This window comes from Cucumis sativus, chromosome 6, assembly GCF_000004075.3.
Source record: "Cucumis sativus cultivar 9930 chromosome 6, Cucumber_9930_V3, whole genome shotgun sequence".
Lineage (NCBI taxonomy): Eukaryota > Viridiplantae > Streptophyta > Magnoliopsida > Cucurbitales > Cucurbitaceae > Cucumis > Cucumis sativus.
Window position 1 is genome coordinate 4128289 of NC_026660.2, and position 18333 is coordinate 4146621.

At 35.4% G+C, this 18333-nt stretch overlaps 5 protein-coding genes across 6 annotated transcripts; 3 read left to right on the forward strand and 2 right to left on the reverse strand.

Annotated features, from left to right (window-relative positions):
* The first annotated feature begins 279 nt into the window (after positions 1-279).
* Positions 280-3979, forward strand: LOC101219081 (polyadenylate-binding protein 3). Its single transcript, XM_004140899.3, has 7 exons — positions 280-797; positions 1306-2081; positions 2190-2267; positions 2358-2447; positions 2637-2936; positions 3115-3339; positions 3434-3979. Exons 1-7 carry the CDS (start codon positions 533-535, stop codon positions 3656-3658), a joined length of 1959 nt encoding a protein of 652 aa, XP_004140947.2. The 5' UTR covers positions 280-532; the 3' UTR covers positions 3659-3979.
* Positions 3980-4151: 172 nt separating this feature from the next.
* LOC101212383 (MRN complex-interacting protein) lies at positions 4152-5585 on the reverse strand. The gene is made up of 4 exons (XM_004140956.3): positions 5471-5585; positions 5085-5391; positions 4835-4993; positions 4152-4760 (listed from the first exon to the last, which is right to left on the reverse strand). The coding sequence occupies exons 1-4, from the start codon at positions 5519-5521 to the stop codon at positions 4354-4356; spliced, it is 924 nt and encodes a 307-aa protein (XP_004141004.1). The 5' UTR covers positions 5522-5585; the 3' UTR covers positions 4152-4353.
* A 900-nt stretch (positions 5586-6485) lies between these two features.
* Positions 6486-8939, forward strand: LOC101219321 (hypoxanthine-guanine phosphoribosyltransferase). Of its 2 annotated transcripts, none has more exons than XM_031886649.1 (3): positions 6486-6871; positions 8217-8381; positions 8509-8617. In XM_031886649.1, the coding sequence occupies exons 1-3, from the start codon at positions 6572-6574 to the stop codon at positions 8530-8532; spliced, it is 489 nt and encodes a 162-aa protein (XP_031742509.1). In that variant the 5' UTR covers positions 6486-6571; the 3' UTR covers positions 8533-8617. The 2 variants fall into 2 exon arrangements, with proteins under 2 accessions (XP_031742509.1, XP_004140948.1); XM_004140900.3 differs by lacking the exon at positions 8509-8617 and adding an exon at positions 8635-8939 and having other exon boundaries at positions 6487-6871.
* A 2234-nt stretch (positions 8940-11173) lies between these two features.
* LOC101212630 (DEAD-box ATP-dependent RNA helicase 39) lies at positions 11174-16935 on the forward strand. The gene is made up of 5 exons (XM_004140957.3): positions 11174-11726; positions 15665-15754; positions 15833-16021; positions 16382-16507; positions 16604-16935. Exons 1-5 carry the CDS (start codon positions 11244-11246, stop codon positions 16787-16789), a joined length of 1074 nt encoding a protein of 357 aa, XP_004141005.1. The 5' UTR covers positions 11174-11243; the 3' UTR covers positions 16790-16935.
* Positions 16847-17783, reverse strand: LOC105435757. Its single transcript, XM_011658313.2, has one exon. The coding sequence runs from the start codon at positions 17504-17506 to the stop codon at positions 17090-17092; it is 417 nt and encodes a 138-aa protein (XP_011656615.1). The 5' UTR covers positions 17507-17783; the 3' UTR covers positions 16847-17089.
* Positions 17784-18333: the final 550 nt, after the last annotated feature.

Genomic DNA, 18333 nt, shown 5'->3' on the forward strand with positions numbered 1-18333 from the left:
GAGAGAGAAAAGAATAAAAATGTTTAATTAAAAAAAGAAAAAGAATAAAGAGATTCACCTTTTTATTTGACTTGGCCACAAAAGATATTTAAAAAGTATTATTGAATTAAATAAAATGACACGTGCAAACAAAGAATAATAAGAAAACGAAAAGCGCACGACAATTTGATAAAAGATACGGCCTAGGATGCCATGTCATCCGTCCTCGAAACGCACCGTTTTGGAATCTCCCCGCTTTTCTCCACATATAAATAAATCAGTTTCGCTTTCGTTTCGCTTCTCTCTCCCTTCGCTCTTGGAGGAACTGAAGAAGAAAAGGAAGAAAAGAAGGAAAAAAAACCCAAAAAAAAAAAAGAAGAAGAAAAATCCTTCAATTTTCCATTTTTAGACAGTTTAGAAACCCTAGTGTTCTTCCATCCTCTTCGATCGCAATCGCTTACTCCTTTATATATCTATTCAATTGTATTTCCCTCGATATTTTGTTTTTTTTTGTTTTTCTCTCTCTCTCTCTCTCTCTCTCTCACGAGACGGCATGGCGGCTACAGTTCCGGCTCCGGCGACGGCCGCTACAGTTCAAACGGCGGTGATTCCTCCTCCGACGGTCGCTGTGGCCACTGGAGGCGGGTTTTTGAGTTCTTCATTGTATGTAGGCGATCTGGACCAGAGCGTGAACGAGGGACAGCTTTTGGAACTGTTCGGCCAAGTGGCTCAGGTTGTATCCATTAGGGTTTGCAGGGATCAGACACGCAGACAATCGCTTGGATATGCTTATGTTAATTTTAGCAGCCATCAGGATGGTTCGTTTTTTTCTTTTTTCTTTTTTTGTTCTTCTATTCTATGTTTATTTTGTAATTTCTGGATGATACGCTTGAGTTTTGATTTTTGTGGATTCATATTTTTATAATGATCAAACTCTGTGAGTTTTGATTTCAATTTGATAGTGGCGAAAAATATTATGAGAAATTTTATATTAAAAAATGCTTTTAAAGACCATCCCATCACCAAAATTGATAATTGTTTTATATCTAATTCAAGATCAATCTAAAATTTTGAAACAGAGATTTTTTATTATTGAATTTCTCTATTTTAATTTGTTTTTATTCGTGGTTCTATGTAAACGGTAAATGCATGTTAGCTTATTTAGTTTATGATTATATTTCTTTAATCCTTTGTTATATATTTCATGCATTCATGCTGCTGTGAACTTTGTAGTTTGTTATACATTAGTTGGATTTTTTAGAAAATAGTTTTCTGGGACAAATTTATATATTTAAACTATTGTTGCCTCGTTTCATAAATTGTCAGCTGTCAATGCCATGGAGCATTTGAATTTCACGCCTGTTAATGGGAAGCCTATCAGGATTATGATATCTAATCGAGATCCTAGCATTCGAAAAAGTGGATATGCAAATGTTTTTATCAAAAATCTGGACTTATCAATTGATAACAAGGCGTTACGTGATACATTTGCTGCTTTTGGTACTGTCCTTTCTTGTAAAGTTGCTGTAGATAGCAATGGACAGTCAAAAGGTTACGGATTTGTGCAATTTGAAAGTGAGGAATCAGCTGAAATTTCCATAGAAAAGTTGAATGGCATGCTGCTCAATGATAAGCAAGTTTATGTTGGGCATTTTATTCGACACCAAGAAAGGATTCGAGCAAATGGATCACAGTTTACTAATGTTTATGTGAAAAACTTACCAGAAACTACCACAGATGATGATCTAAAAAATCTTTTTGCTCCACATGGTACCATTACTAGTGCAATTGTCATGACTGATTCAAATGGGAAGTCCAAATGTTTTGGTTTTGTGAACTTCCAGAACACAGACTCTGCTGCTGCTGCAGTTGAAAAGTTGGACGGTACCGTCCTTGGAGATGACAAGACTTTGTACGTAGGTAGGGCTCAAAGGAAAGCAGAAAGGGAGGCTGAGTTGAAAGCAAAATTTGAACAGGAAAGAAAGAGTAGATTTGAAAAATTACAAGGTGCTAATTTGTATATAAAAAATCTTGATGACCATATTGATGATGAGAAACTTAAAGAGTTATTCTCTGAGTATGGAACAATCACATCATGCAAGGTTCATTTTCTTTTGGCAATCTCCATTTGTCTTCTTATATATACCATTAAAAGCCTACAGGTTAATTTTGCATTTGTTGATTTCAATGCTTGGTTGATTTATTGTCAGGTTATGCTTGACCAACATGGACTGAGCAAAGGATCTGGTTTTGTTGCCTTTTCCTCACCAGATGAAGCAACCAAAGCCGTAATTTATTTCTAATTTTTCTTTGAAATCCATAACCAAATATGATATGAAAATTTATACTAATAGTTTTGTTTCTTATGTATTTTTTAGTTAAATGAAATGAATGGAAAGATGAAAGGAAGGAAGCCTCTCTATGTGGCTGTTGCCCAGCGCAAGGAAGAACGAAAGGCTCGATTGCAGGTGTGATATTTCTTCTTGGGAATTGCCCAAAGTATTCAAGTTCTATTTTCCTGTATTGAATTTTGTGAAAAAACATTCATTACACGTCTTGATGTTATTATAATTTTGTAAATTGCTATAACAGGTTTATTAGGAAATGATCGTGTGAATTTTGATAGCTTAATAGCATACATTTGTCCTTGCGTGCAGGCACAATTTGCTCAGATCCGAGCAGCTGGTGGAATATCATCTTTGCCTTCTGGAATTCCAGGATTTCATCCGGGGGCAGCACGAGTTTCACCTCAGCAAATGTATTATGGTCAGGGAAACCCTGGGCTAGCGCCCCCGCAGCCTGCTGGATATGGTTTCCAGCCTCAACTCATGAGTGGGATGCGACCTGGTATGGGCCCGAACTTCCTCATGCCATACCAATTTCAAAGGCAAGGACAGCCCGGGCCACGCTTAGGGGTGAGGCGAGGTGGAAATTCACAACCTTTACCCCAGCAGCAGGTAACATTGTTAAGATCTTCATTTCAGTTTGATTTTTCATGACCTTGAACTACCCAAAGATAACTAAAGTCCTTCAAGCTTGCATCGTAGAAGCTTTTGTAAAAATTTGTATACTCATTTCCTGAAGTTGGCTGATCCAAATACCTTCTTTTCTTGTGATATCATTTCTTGAACCCAGTTACCACTCCGTGGCTACGGACAAAGCTTTAGATACATGAACAATGCACGAAATGGATTAGAGACGCCTGTCCTGCCCCAAGGTCTTGTTAGTCCGATGATGCCTCTAGCTTTTGACGGTTCTGGAGTGTCTAGCCCTCCCAATGACATCCAGCGATCAAGGGCCGTACCTACCTCAACACTTGCTTCTGCGTTAGCTTCCGCTTCACTAGAAAACCAACGTGTGGTATGGCACCATGCTTCTTTACATGAAACCATATTTCTTACATGAAACATGCCATTTAACTGTACTTTCTGGCTGCTGCATTATATTGACACAGATGCTGGGCGAGCAGTTGTATCCACTTGTGGAACGTCTCGAGCCAAGTCATGCTGCAAAGGTTACTGGAATGTTGCTGGAGATGGACCAACCGGAGGTACTTCATCTAATCGAGTCACCCGATGACTTGAAGAGTAAGGTGGCTGAGGCAATGGAAGTCCTTCGCAAAGCTTCGTCGGAACCCGAGCTTTCTGATCAGCTTGGTGCATTGACCCTGACCAAATGAACAAAGACTGAAAAAGAAAGCACGGGTTCCCTGACATTCAATTTTCCTTACAACATTCTTTATTCTGCATGCTGAACATATTTTTATGGTTGGGTTTTATATTTTTTTCTTTTTCCCTTTTTAATTTCTTTCCTATCTATATTAGGTATTTTTTAAAAAAAAAATCCGGCGGCATTTTTTTATTTAATTATAGTTTTGGATATTTTAGAATTTTGGTACTGAGGATTTGTTTGGTTTTGTTAGATCTATGATGACACATTTGTTATCTAACCTACAGTTTTCTTTGATATTTAACACTGATTTCGTGTTCTTGTTTTTGCTCTTATTTGTAGTTATTTCATATTATTATTGCTCATGAGTCATTATTCAAGGTTTTCTTTACATTGTTATTTTTCATGTTTCAAATCTTTGTAGTCTAATACATTGTGAGTTTGAAATGATTTCCAAATGTGTGCTTTAAACCTCTTATTTTCACTATTAAAAGTTGGTATCATTTAGTGAAGAATGTACCAATTCATTTGTTAATCATTGTCATTTGCAATTATCTACAACATTAAAACTTCTTGTTTTATTCTTCCAAACTGACAAATTCTACCAAAACAATAGTTGCTATATGCAGAGTCTTGAATCATGAACAATACCAAACTCAAATTTTTTTTTTTAATCACAAATGGTATTATTTTGCTTTGTCATTGTCATTTGAAATCAGGGTGGATATCATCTTCAACAATTTCTTCATTTATCATCATCTTCAAGACATCCATTCCCTCTTCTCTCGCCATATTTTCTTCGTTTCTGCCTCCACAATTTTCTTCTTCAGTTATGTATTCACTCCACTTTGATGAAGCTCCTCTTACCTTACCTAATATGCAACTTTTCGTCCTTAAATTTTCATCATCTTTACTCCACTTTGATGCTTCAATTTCTGATGGCAACTCCCAGTTTTGAATCTCATCCTCAACTTTATGGCCGTTTTTGCCCATCTTCTTGTCCTGGAAAGGCGCACTCAAGTATTTGGCCGTCGAGAGAGTTTGCTCATCATCGCCTTTACTCAATTTTGATGCGTGAATTGCTGACGGCGACTCCCAGTTTCGGATCTCATCTGCAATTTTATTGACGTTTTTTATCTTTTTTTTTTCTTGAAGTGCAAGAAGTTATATGAACATCAATTTTTACCTTGGGAGCTCAAATTATTGGCTATATGTTTTCTCTTAGAGAAAAGTGGTCTGTAAAGTCCATCGCCTTCTCCTTCTTCCGACCAGCTTGAACAGCTCCTTGAACCAGATTTCCAGGTTTTAATGTCTGGAAGCTCCGTCACGATCTTTAAATCACTTTCTGATACAGGAGGAAAATCATCATCTAACAAAGATTTTTCTTCCAAGTTGATTAAAACTAATTGCAAATATGTGTTTAAAAAATTAGTGACCTAATTCTACTTCGTTTTCTCTTCCACTATGGCTCCGATCTTCCACCGGATCGAGATAGTCACTCCAATCGCTACGGCTCTTTCTCCTCCCACTGCAAACAAGCTTATCGTCATCAACAATCCCTCCATCAATTAGCTCGTCCACGTTCGCCTGTTCATTCGCATATTTCCGTGACATATTGAAGCTTTGTACGAATTTACGGACGTCTTTAGCCATTGGAGCTCGAGCAAACACCTTCTGCACCGATTGCTTCTGGTTACACACTGCACAGATCCACTTGTTCCCGCTCTTCCGCTGCTGCTTCACCTAAATCGAAACCATCGCCATTACAGAAGGTAGGGAGAGACGTTGAAGAACTAAGAAACAGTGAGAGAGAGTTGGGTACCTGCATGGTGGAACATTGAAAGCACTGGACGGCGATGAAGATCGTCGCCATTTCCTGCTATGCTTTTGACTCAACTTTTTCTGTATTTGTGTTTCAATTTGGAGCCATCGTTCTCTGTTCCGATCGAAAACCTTGGCGCCATTTTTTGGGACTTGGGCCATACGTGTCTCTACCGAAGCCCATTTTGTTACATGGGTTTCTTCGTCTTCGGCCCACATTCATCTATGGTAACCTAACTTCCAAATTTCAAATCCTCCATAAATTCTTTGACGGTTATGATATTTCTCTCTCTATATAATATAATAATAATAACAAAAATGATAGAAAATATTCACACAATATAACAAATTTTTAAAAAATGTTCCGCAATACAAGTTAGAGGTGGAGATTTAAATTTGAAATTTTTTATCTCGAAAAGTTGTACTCAACTCAAAATTAATAGACATCTAATTATCGATAAAATGTGAGTTTTTTTTTATTTGTAAATATTATTTTAATATTTTTGTTATTTCTAATAATTTTAACGCACAAATTTAACTTTTTAGTGAAAGAGTTTAATTTTGTTTTTATAAATTTTTGAAATGATTTCTATCCATGTATTTTTTTAGAAAATTAAATCTTTAATCTCAAGTTTGACCATACAAATGTTGTATAATTAAGTTAGATTCATTAAGGATGATATGGTAATTTAAAAAATTCTATTTCTCAACTATTATTTGGTAAAAGAATACATGTTTATAATTTTGAATGATGGGTGAAACCATACTCCAAAATAGTTTTTGCCTCTAAAATTTATCATGCAAATAAATCTATCTTTTTTATCTGTTATCAAACAAAATAAACTTTGAAGTATAAAAAGTTTGGATAAGTTTTTGCTATAATCATAAATAATTTTAACTTATTTTTGCTATATCTAAAAATATTTACAAATATAATCCAAAAAATCATAAAGGAAATTATATTTATATAGTTTTTAGGTGTTGTATTTGGAATATGTAAATAGAATTTGGTTGGGTATAAATGTAGAGGGCGGAGTATGGTAAGAAGAGAGCATATCGAATTCATAGTCATTTGGCCGGTCGTCCCAACCTACCATCGTCCATGGCACTTCACTCTCACATTGAGAGAGTGCTCTGGACCCATGACCAAATTTCGGCTCGAGTCTCTGACCTTGCCTCCCAAATCTCCATCGCCTTCGACGGAGCCTCTTCCCCCCCAGTCTTTGTCGGCGTCGCCACCGGAGCCTTCATTTTCCTCGCCGACTTGGTCCGCCGCATCAACATTCCAATCGCTGTTGACTTCGTTCGTGTCGAATCTTACGGTTTCGGTACTCAGTCTAATGGTGCTCCTACAATCTCATCGGACTTGAAGGTCGATGTTAAGAACAAGCATGTAATTCTGGTATTTCCCTATTACTCGCTCCGTCTATGTTAAAGCCATTGGATTATTGTGCTTGTGTTTTTTTTTTTTTTTCTTGTTCCTGTACCCTTTTCCGATGAAAAATTTAAAGAATTTTGTTTTTGGCTCTTAACGTGCTGTTCGGTTTTGTGCCTAATGGCTCCAGTTTACGTCGTCGCCTTGGACTCTCTCTTTTTAGGATTTTCTTTATTTCATGCCTTTATACTGAATCACTGAAGTATGTCTGTGGTAGAGGTAGATTCTGTTGTAATGTGCGTGTTCTTTTTTGGGAAATTTGGCATGTCAGATCCTTACTTTTAGGGTGGGAACATAAGGAAGAAATAATTTAAAGACTGGGGAGAATCAATATCAGATAGTTTATGGAATTGGATTTTGAATTTGTTCAAATTTTGGCATATATTCGAAAAGAGCACTTTCATATCCAGGAAATAAATCCGACAGTGTTAATCTGACAAAAAATTACGCGAGACTAAGTTCATGGTCCTGATAAATATTTATTTGTTAACAACTATGTGAGGCTGGCTGACATGCATACCCTTTTCTCTATGATTAGAATATTATTAATGAATTTCAGTTGATAATAGTACTTGTTCCTCATTGTTTTTCCTTCAGTTGAAGATAACTTTGGGAGTATTAAAAGATAAACTGTCGTCCTCAACTAAAGATTAATGAGATCAAGATATTTATTTGAAGAAGAGAAACTACGAACTTGTTCCCTGTTTTCCATTTTTGAGTTCTGAATTTTAGGTTTTTATTTTCTTTTTAATTCTTTTCGATCGGAGATCTATTTGTCTTTTTGTTGACTGTGGGTGTAATTCTAGCCTACCCTTTTGTTCAACTTTTTAGCTGTTAACATATCCCAAAAAACAAAATAAAAAGTAAGAAGGTAGATTATAGATTCTCTTCGTCCGTGGGAGGATTGATCATTTGGAATATTGTGACATTGGTGATGTGATGCATCATCATTCAATCTCTTCATAAATGACTCATTGTATTTTTCTATGTTGTACTTTTTACTATCTGTCTCTTAAATCTTAATCATGTCAGATCTGTGAAATGTTGGTTGAGTCTATGGATCATAATGTGAAATGGAAATGGCAATGGCATGAGTTAATCTGCATATCACTGCTAAGTAAAATCTCCTTGAAGAGCAGTTCTCTGTTCCATGGTTTTGATGGGTTTAGTTTTCTTCTTTTGTCTCGTCATCAGCATTTCATAGATTGATTTTCGTTTGTATTTGACATGGGCTCTTAGTGGACATTTCTGCTGTAACTATTGTAAAACATGCTCAGCTTCTACTTAACTTTTATAATAAATCTCCTGTTAGGTCGAGGATATTGTAGATACTGGGAATACTTTATCATGTCTCATTGCTCACATGGAGGTAAAAGGAGCATCATCTGTATCAGTATGCACTTTTCTTGATAAACCAACAAGACGACAAGTTAATTTTCCGTTAGTAGGCGAAGGAAAGTTCTACTCCGGATTCCAAGTAAGCTAAAATCGAATCTCCCTCTTAAAACAAGAACACAACACACACTGAAATGTCTTAGCCATCTATGGATTATTAAACTAGGAACATTATCTGACATTTCTTTGTATTGAAAAATTTCATAAAGATTTTCCAAGTAGTAGATAAATGAAGGTACCCCACAATGACCAATCACACATTCCTCTTCGGCTGGCATTAGTTGATTCATAGCTAAAAAGGTGTTTTTGTTTTCTCTATGATTTGTTTTGAGCAGTGTCCAGATTATTTTGTGGTCGGGTATGGAATGGACTTTGCGGAGCTGTACAGAAATTTACCATATGTTGGCATTTTGAAACCTGAATGTTACAAGTGATTAAATATAGCATCTCAGTACGGGAGGCATTATATTTACTATTTAGGTTTATATTTACTATTTAGGTTTGAATACTACTTCCATCCTCTACTTTTGGTTTGGTCATATACTTTCAAAAGGTTCATTTTGCTCTTATTACTGTTAACTTTGATTCATTTTAGTCCTTGTAGTTTCAAAAAGTGACCGTTTCAGTCCTTTTATTTTCATTTTTACTTTATTTTTTAGGATCAAAATAGTTTCTTTTTTATAAGTTTAAAGGTCAAAATAAATAGTGGTTGAAGGTACAAGAACAAAAATGAACTAAAGTTGAAAGAATAAGAATCAAAATGAATATTTTAAAAGTAAGGGACCGAAATGGATCAAACTTGAAACGGATCAAACTTAAAGAGTAGAAAACTAAAGTAGTATTTAAATCTAGAAATTATTTGCCTATCTTTTTTTGAGTATTGACTATAAACCCTCCACTTATTGCAATGTAATGGAAAAGGAAAGGGCATCATGCAATCTTGTGATCTATGGATTTGTGGATTTTGAAAAAAAATTGAACAGGTCACTGGCCTATGGGACACAATTTTGTGGTTTTCAGCTCAATTTTCACACTTTTGTGTTTTTGTGAAGTAGTAGTGACCGCCAACAAGTTCACACCAAAAATTGTTTTTGGCATGACATCTTTCCCAATGCAACCTTCAACCTTTTTTTTCCATCTTTCTTTCCTTCTCTTCTTTTATCTGCAAACCTTCAACCTTTGTTTTTGTTTTGTTTTTTTTCTGTCTATTCTTCTCTTTTTTCTGGCATGACATTAAACCTCTCGTGAAAAAGCCAACCTATAGGTAGAAGTGAAATTAGTTGGTCGGAGTTGGTTTTTCGACCAAACCGTCATTGAACCAATTATGGTCGGTTTAGTAGATGTTCAAATCCATCTTGACCATGAAAGAGCACAAACATACAATAGTTCAGTTGATTAGTCGATTTAAGCCTTTGAAATATTTTTTAAATGTTGTTAGTTTGGATTTTTTTCTAAACTCTTCATCTATGACCAAATGATTTTAGATCGGTTGACTTTAGTTGAACAACTTAGTTTTTCAATCTATCTTGCTCACCATTGGGTATTCATTGTTCTTTTTCGTCGATGATGTTCTTGACTTCTTCTCCGATCAACTTCAGTAGAATCGAGGTTGATAAAATGGAAGAAAGCTGGAGGGAGAGAGAGTGGTAACAAGAGAGGAGGGAGAGAGAGTGGTAACAAGAGATGTAAAAAGAGCAAGACTAAGATGGATATAGAGCGAGTGAGAGGCTGAGCGAGAGAGAGTGCACGACTAAGATGCTTTTTTCGCATGCATATGATCAAGCGAGGATGAGACTTAGGTGCTTTTCTGGAATTTCATCATTGTTTAATTAATTTAATAAAAATTAATTGACTAAATTTAAGATTTAATGAGGTACTAATAAGGTTCTCTTTAAAATCTAAGATTTTGGTACTATACGAAAGGAAAGTATTTTAAATTCTGTAATGATTTCAAATTATGTTTTTACTTAAAATATTTTCTACCCCATGCTCGGATTTCACAAAATTTAAAAGTTAATTAATGGCTTCTTCATCATTTCTTAATTTTCAATTAACACATTGTAGATAAATATTTATGTTAATAATAAAAAAATCCCCTTCAATGTAACATTGATGGACATCTTTTCATTAATCAAATTTAACATTTTATAAATATATTTTAATATGTTTGGTAAATATTTTGAATCATTCAACTATAGTACGTTAAAACACTTTGATGGAGCTATTCGTCATAAAAATTATGCAATAAAACAAAACCTTGCTCTAGAGTTGCTCGTCATCTTCAAAATAAAAGAGTAAGAACTGCATCGTAATCAAATAGAAAACCAACACTCTAATAGATACTTATATTTTCGATTTTTTGTGATATGAAATGAGAAAGGGTAGTGGAGGATTGGTAACAGTTCAACGGTTAGTAACACGTTTCAAAATTAATTTTAGCAAAAGTAACAAGTCTATCATTATTTTATTCAACCATGCTACATCTCGCGTGTCCTAGAAATATTGACAAAGACACATTTGTCTATCTTCTCATAGGCAAATTTGCCTACCTTCTCGCCCTCTTTAAAATATGGTATCTCATCACTCAAATATAATATTTAAAAGAGTTTCCGAACTCAACTTTAGATAAAATAATTATATTTGTGCTTTAAACAAAATTTTCATCGACTTATTTGATAATGTTTTTAATTTAAAATAATGGGTGGAATTTGTGTCCTCAGCTCTGTTAATAAAAAAAATGGAAAAACTTGTTTATATTTATAGAAATATTTTGAAATATAGCAAAATAAATTTAAATAATATAAACTAAATCAAAATTTATTTGAGGTAAAATTTGCTATATTTAATATTAACCTATTTATAATTTGGAAATTTGAAATGAAATGTTACAAATTGAGTTCGACTTGGGGGCAGGGCTAACTTCCGAACTCCGAACGGCACCGCCATGGGAAGCAGAAGAAAAGCTATTCTCGAGTTCTCTCACTGCGCAAACATCCTTCTATCTCCAACGAAACGCTCTATTTTCCCCAACTCCACACTCTCCACAAACGCATTTTTAGCTTCTCAATTTTGTTCTTCTACCTTTTCCAGATCCTCCACCGATGGCACTCCCGTGGAAAATGAGCAGCCGCGGCAATCGAACAGAGATTCGACGCTTCTTGAAAAGTTCAGGCTCAGAAAACTCAAAGGCTTGTCGAAAATCTCGCAAGATTCACCGAGTTCTAACGGAGGTGAGAAGGCGATGACAGGTTTCAGGGACTTAGGGCTTTGCAATGAATTGGGCGAGGCTGTAGAAAAAATGGGAGTTTTGGCTCCTTCCGAGTTGGATTGTGCAGGGATTCCAGCTGTTTTGGAAGGAAAGAATGTGGTGTTTGGATATCTTGATGAACCCGAAAGGGCTTTGGCTTACTTGCTGCCTCTCATACAGGTTCTTTTTTTTTGTTCATTTGAATACATTCAATCCTTTGGCACTTTCTTTAGCAGAACCAATGATGGCTTTGAGTTCATAGTATCAATCAGAAGTGTACTTGGTGTAGATATCCGAATATTTCTGGACTAGAATTACCTTTAAGTTGATTTTTGTAGGAGTTTTGATCGTGACTGTTAAACGGTAGAAATGAGAACACGTCGAAACCCTAGAACAGGGAGAAAAAAATCAGTTTCTTTTATTATTTTCACACACCATGAAAATTACAAGCCCTAACAAAAGAAAAAGAAAAAACGAAATAAACTTAAGGTAAAGTAAAATACTAAAATACTCTCGGGACTATGAACTATCAACAAAGTTTTGAAATGATTTGTGGACTTAGGCTCATAAGCAAAGAACAATGTTTGTCCCACATTGGAGAATTTTGATGCCAAGAGGGTATAAATACCAAGACATGCTATGTGCGAGATTAAAATCTGTTGGTGGTGATCGGATAACCTTGTCGATACATGTACCACTCTACTACCAACCACTCTTGCGCGAGAATGAAATAATTTTATTATAACCGATGATTTTCTTCCTCTTTATTATCATCTTCTTCATTCTAGATATGGGCATTCAAAACCAGATCTCTCTTTGTTCTATTATGTTATGAGCTTGTTCTTCATCTCAATTCTATTCCTTATTCCGAGAGTGCACCTCGGAATAGGGGAGTTGTGTTAACCTTAGCGAGCAACCAACATCTCAATTGGTACCACAGTCATGCTTACTGATGTTGAACAGAAATACCAATGTCCTTTCTGATATGTCCAAACTTGAACCACTTGATGGAGCAAACTACCGCCACTAGTCTCAGAAATTGTTGATTTTTTTCGAGCAGCCGGAGGTTGATTATGTGCTTACCATAGAGTCATCGTCTGATACTGAAAATGCAGCAACTGTTTCTAAACCAGAATCATCTAAGGGACCTCCTACTGCTTTTGATCAATTGAAGCCGACCCCTACAAATCGATCCTGATAAATATGAGAAGGACAATAGGATAGTTCGCGACCACTTGCTAAATCACATGGCAGATGAGATGTTCGATTTGTTTGTGACCCAAAAATCCGCCTAGGTAATCTGGAGTATGTTGGAATCATGGTATAGTGGAGATATGCCAACCGTAAGAAATATTTTGTTGGAAAATGGCTTCAATTTCAGATGACAGATGACAAACTTGTGGTGGAACAAATTCATGAGTATGAAAATTTTATGTCAAATGTATTATTCGGAGGAATGACGGTTGCTAAGTTTTGGATTATCTGATAATATGTGGGGGGAAGCAATGCTTTCTGCATGTTTTATTCTCAACAAGGTATCTCAAAGAAATCTAGATAAAACTTCTTATGAACTCTAGAAAGGCTATGCACCTAATCTCACTTACTTGAGGGTTTAGGGATGCTTGGCTAAGGTACCATATCCTGTATTCAAGAAACCTATGGTAGGATCTAAAACCTTTGATTTTGTGTTTATTGGCTATGCTCAAAACAGTGCTGTATATAGATTCATGTGCTGGAATGAAATATTCATATATGATCATAGGGATGCAGAACTTTCTAAACACATTTTTCCTTTGAAAAGGGAAATTAAATATCTGTCTGTTTCTATTCCTTTTTCGTCTGATAGCATGCATGAAATTGGAAATAACATAGCTTGTAGAATTTTTTTTGAAATTGTTAATACTTCTGGTGTAATGCTTGAAATAGAACCTGGAAGGAGTAAAAGACAGAGATTAAGTAGATACACACCTAATAAGGATCACTGGATTGTTCTTCATTGTTTGTTGAGATATCTTAAAGGCACGATAAACTACTGTTTGTACTATAACAAATTTTCCGTTGTATTAGATGGTTAATGTGATGCAAACTGGGTTACAGATAATGACGAGATCTACTCTACTGGTGGTTGTATGTTTTTACTCGGAGGTGGAGCAATATCATGAAAGTCTGCAAAACAAACTTGCATAGCTAAATCCACTATAGAACATGAATTTATTGCTCTAGAATTGGTAGGACAAGAGGCTGAGTGGATTAAAAGCCTACTAGAAGATACATTTGTGGGGGACATCTGTACCGGTCTCTATACACTATGATTCACAGGTTGCCATATGTATTGCCAAGAATAGTGTTTATAATGGCAAAAGAAGACATATACGTCTTAGACATGGAGCTGTGAAACAATTGTTAAAGGAAAGAACTATTTCCTTAGAATATGTTAGGTCTAAGAACTTGGCTGATCCTTTAACCAAAGGACTAACTAGAAAAATAGTTCTAGACTCCTATGTGAACATGGGGCTGAAACCTTACAGCGATTCATAGCACTTGATTTGGGTGGTCTATTGCAATAGACTTGATGGTCCATAACCCCTTTTCTGATTGGTCTATTGCGATAGACTTAATGGTTCATGGCCCATTGTGTGGGTAGTCCTTAGATGGACTTGATGTATGATAATAAAACCTTTTGAATGTTCCATAATCTTTAATGGATGGTGATGAATTCTTCGTAGCTCATTTTGAGTGGTTTGTTTGAACAAACTTGATGAAGTATACAACGTGATAGTGAATGTGTGGTCTTCTTTTATGAAAAAGTTTGAAAATCTCTTTCTAGAGCTTTCACGATGACCCGAGGTTTATGTGCATGGCCATAATAGGCACAAATCTATATTGCAAAATCAAGAAAAGACTTAGGATTAAAACGTGTTGTGGGGGTCTCATCCAGTGTTATTGAAAGTGCAAGAGGTAACTCACTCTCTCTAACAAGGTTGTTGCCTTGCTTCACTACGCATCAATTCAAATTAGTAGAAATTGTTGCTGATGTCCTATCTTAGCTCATAACATAATTTTCAAAACTTGTTTTCATCTGTCTATTTGTTATCTTTGCCGTAACAGCCATTTGTGGGGGATTGTTGGAAATGACTTGTGGGCTTGAACAATGTTTTGTCCCGCATTGGAGAATTTTGAAATGGCAAGAGGGTATACAATACCAAGGCATGCAAGGTGTGAGACTAAAATGTGTTGGTGGTGATAACACTTTCACCACATGCACACCGCTGTCACCCTCCGTCCGGTCGAGTAACCACGCTTGCGCGAAAAGGAAATAATTTGATGGTATACTTTGTAATTATTATTTCTACCCATTGGAAAACCCTAGTCAGCGGTTTTTCTTTTCTTCCTCTTTATCTATCTTCTTCTTCATTCCAGATTGGCATTCAAAACCAGATCTCTCTTTGTTGGGCTCTAATTAGACACAAAATTTGTAGTTTGAGGACCTTTTACATACTTGTGAAATTTTTTTCTTTTTTAGTACAAATGATTGTGGGGACGAAGGATCAAGTCTTCCACCTCTAGAATGGAAGCTCAAGTTTAGTACTGCTAAGCTAACCTCACTTTTGAAAGTAGGACTAAAGCTTGTGCAGTTGAATTATGTGTGATTGAACATTAATTTGACTAATGAGACTCCATGTATGGAATATTAAAATGAAACATGGTAGAAAATTAGAAATTACATTGGGAAGTTTGAACTTTTTGTTCTTTTAGCCATGGGTGGGGAATCGTAATTCTTAACTATATAATGCTTTAAGCACTTGACTTATTCTCAGATTGGTAGGAAGTTTGAAGTTAACCTAATGCCGTGTTAAATTTACATTAAACCCTTTTGCTTTTAGGTTAATAAGCTAGAATAAACATCTTTTAGTATGCTCGTTATTTTCATTCCCTGTTCTTGAATTGTAAAATTTTTATCGTGGCTTTGCAGTCTCCTCCCACACCTCTTAATTGATCTACTCTTGGAGTAATTTGAATTTTGATTTTCCATCTAAATTTGAAGAATGTACAATACTGAAAGTCTAAAATGCTGTCTTCTCTGTCAATTTATTTTTTCGCTTTTGTGTGTCTATCAGAATCTAAAAAGGGATGAAAAAAGGTATGGAACAAGGTCCAAGCATCCTCGAGCGTTTGTTATGTGCCCAACTGCGCAGCTATCTGAAGAGGTATTATCACTTTCTCAGACCTTCATGAATAAGATGTTAAGATCAACTACAATTTAGCTGACATAGGATACCCTGCAGTTGTTTTGTATGGCCAAATACTTCAGCAATTACAGGCAGCTCAAAACTCCAAGGGATAATGGTTGTGGTGAATTAGAGCTTCAGAAAAGTGCATCCGATGTCTCAATCGGTTTGTTAATTGGCACCCCTGATGAAATCTCCGAACTCATTGAGGATGGTAGTGTGGTTCTTGACGAAATCAATTACTTGGTGTGTGGTGAAATATTCATACGGCATCCTCTTTAAATATATTTTTATTTACCTTTTTTCTTTGACGGTAATTGATAATTTGGTGTGATATAATACAATTTTTAATTGTTTTTATTATTATTTTTTTAAAAAAATCTGTTCCTTGCTCTGGTCTGGCTGAGATGGAATATCTTTTAGCTTTCCTTCCAATTATAGCCTCATCAACTCAAGAACTGTTGGATGGATTGTCCCTTGTTATTTTTAAATCTTTACTATGTTTATAAGACAAGAAATTATTTGTGTATCTGAGTTCTTAATCTTACGAAACCGTCAATATTGGCATTTTATATAATGTTTTTATAATTTTCCTTGTTAAAACAGGTATTTGATGAGTTGGATTCAATGTTCGATCTTGGTTTTGGCCCCAACATTAAAAAGATTTTAACTTCAGTAAGGAACTGCAATAAAAAGTGTCAATCCATTGTGGTTACTTCGACATTGATAAAGGTTATTTGGTCTACTCTCTCTTATTTGACATAGAACTTTTGTGCGTTTAGGTTCTTAACTTTTTCTTGAGTTAACAAATTGTGTTGTAAATTGTAGATGATGCATGAACAACGTTCATCCCTTGTCAAGTCTCTTAGGTGTGGTGATGCGGGAGAGATTGCTGCTATGGTTCTAGAAATTGAGGAAGAAGAGGCATTCCATCTTATGGAATCTCCAGATGCTCTGAAATCTAAACTTGCTGATGTGGTCGAGTCACTTCGTCCATCTACACAGGAAACTTAAAATTTGATAAATACTTGTTTTGGACGATTGCAAATAACTTTTTAACGTCATCATATCTACGTTTACAATCATCAGCCGGTTCTTTCTTAAGATTATGTCAAATGAACAGCTGTTTTCATGGGTTGGTGATACAATTATCATTTTCATTTCAAGTCTGCATACAATCCAGGGGGTTGAAAGATACAAATCTGCATACAGTGATAAGCTCTTGGAGATGACAGGAAAACAAATGAAAAAGATAAATTTCAAGCTGCATAACTTATCCTTGGCTTTTTGCCTTGTGATTTTGAATAGATCTCTTCACTTCCAGGTTAGTAAAGGACGCGGAGTTTTGGCAGGGGTTACAGCATTTCCATTGGGGTCGTATAATATGACTCCTGAGAAGTCCGGTAGCTGGCATTTCCCACCCATGAGAATGTTCTTGTGCCACATAGAAGCTTGTTGCTCTCTACTGAAGAACATCTCATCATTGCCATTCTCCGGCTCGGTGGTATTCACTCGTTGCGTAGTCACAACTGTTGCTTCTTGGTTCAACTCTATGACAGGATCCTCAAACTCATATCCATAATCCAAGCAAGCATTCCAACGGCGACGCCATTTTCGGGCATGGGAAGCACACATGAACAATGCAAAAGCACAGAGGAGAAGGCTCACACCAGCCATGCCAACCTGGGCTGTGCCTTGTGAAGAATGTATGATTTGCAGTTGCCTTGCCATCTTGGGGTAATTTCTAAGCTTCTTTTTTCTGAAACAATTAGAAAGTTTGTTTTTGTCTGAAGACTTGTTATGAAGGGATCACTAATTTATACAAGTTTTGAAGTGGAGCTGTTGGTTTTTGAGGTTTTGTTGACCTGATTTGTGGTTTTGGTGATCATTTTCCACTCACAAGATTGTGATTTAAGTTTGCAATCTTTGAGAATGAGAACTAACTTTGGATTATTTTATAAACTCAACTTTTACAAATTTATTAATAGTTGACTGTTATTAAATATTGTTTTGATTGTATATATATTTGATTTTTATCATTGTTTCCATGTGTTCATAAATTTTCTTTTGCAATTTCAGTATCATATTTAAAAAAATTCTAAAGCAATTTTTTACATTATCCATTACAATTTAAATATTGGTCGAACCTTTTAGGTATCCAACATAATTTGCTACTATAGTTTGTTGTTTTTTCCTATTTAAAATAATGTTTTAATAATAATTTCAAGATCTTTGGAAAAAAATATTGTAATCTTAAAAGGATTTGATTTTTTTTAGTCTAATAATTGTTAGAGATCGAGAATTAAACCTTCCACTTCTAGAGTATGGATTAGGTTCATTTGATTTGTTTATTGTTATTTTCTTTAGGATAGTTTCCATCTCTATCTAGAAGTACATTTGAATTTATAAACTTAAAACTTTTCCCATCATCGGGTTTCAAGATCTCTTCTTCTTGTTTAAACACTACTTTTATCTTTATTCAAATCTTCTCTTCATCCATAAAGGCTATGGTTTTTCGTTGAAGACAATCATTGGAGAGATGCCCAATTTGTCCACAT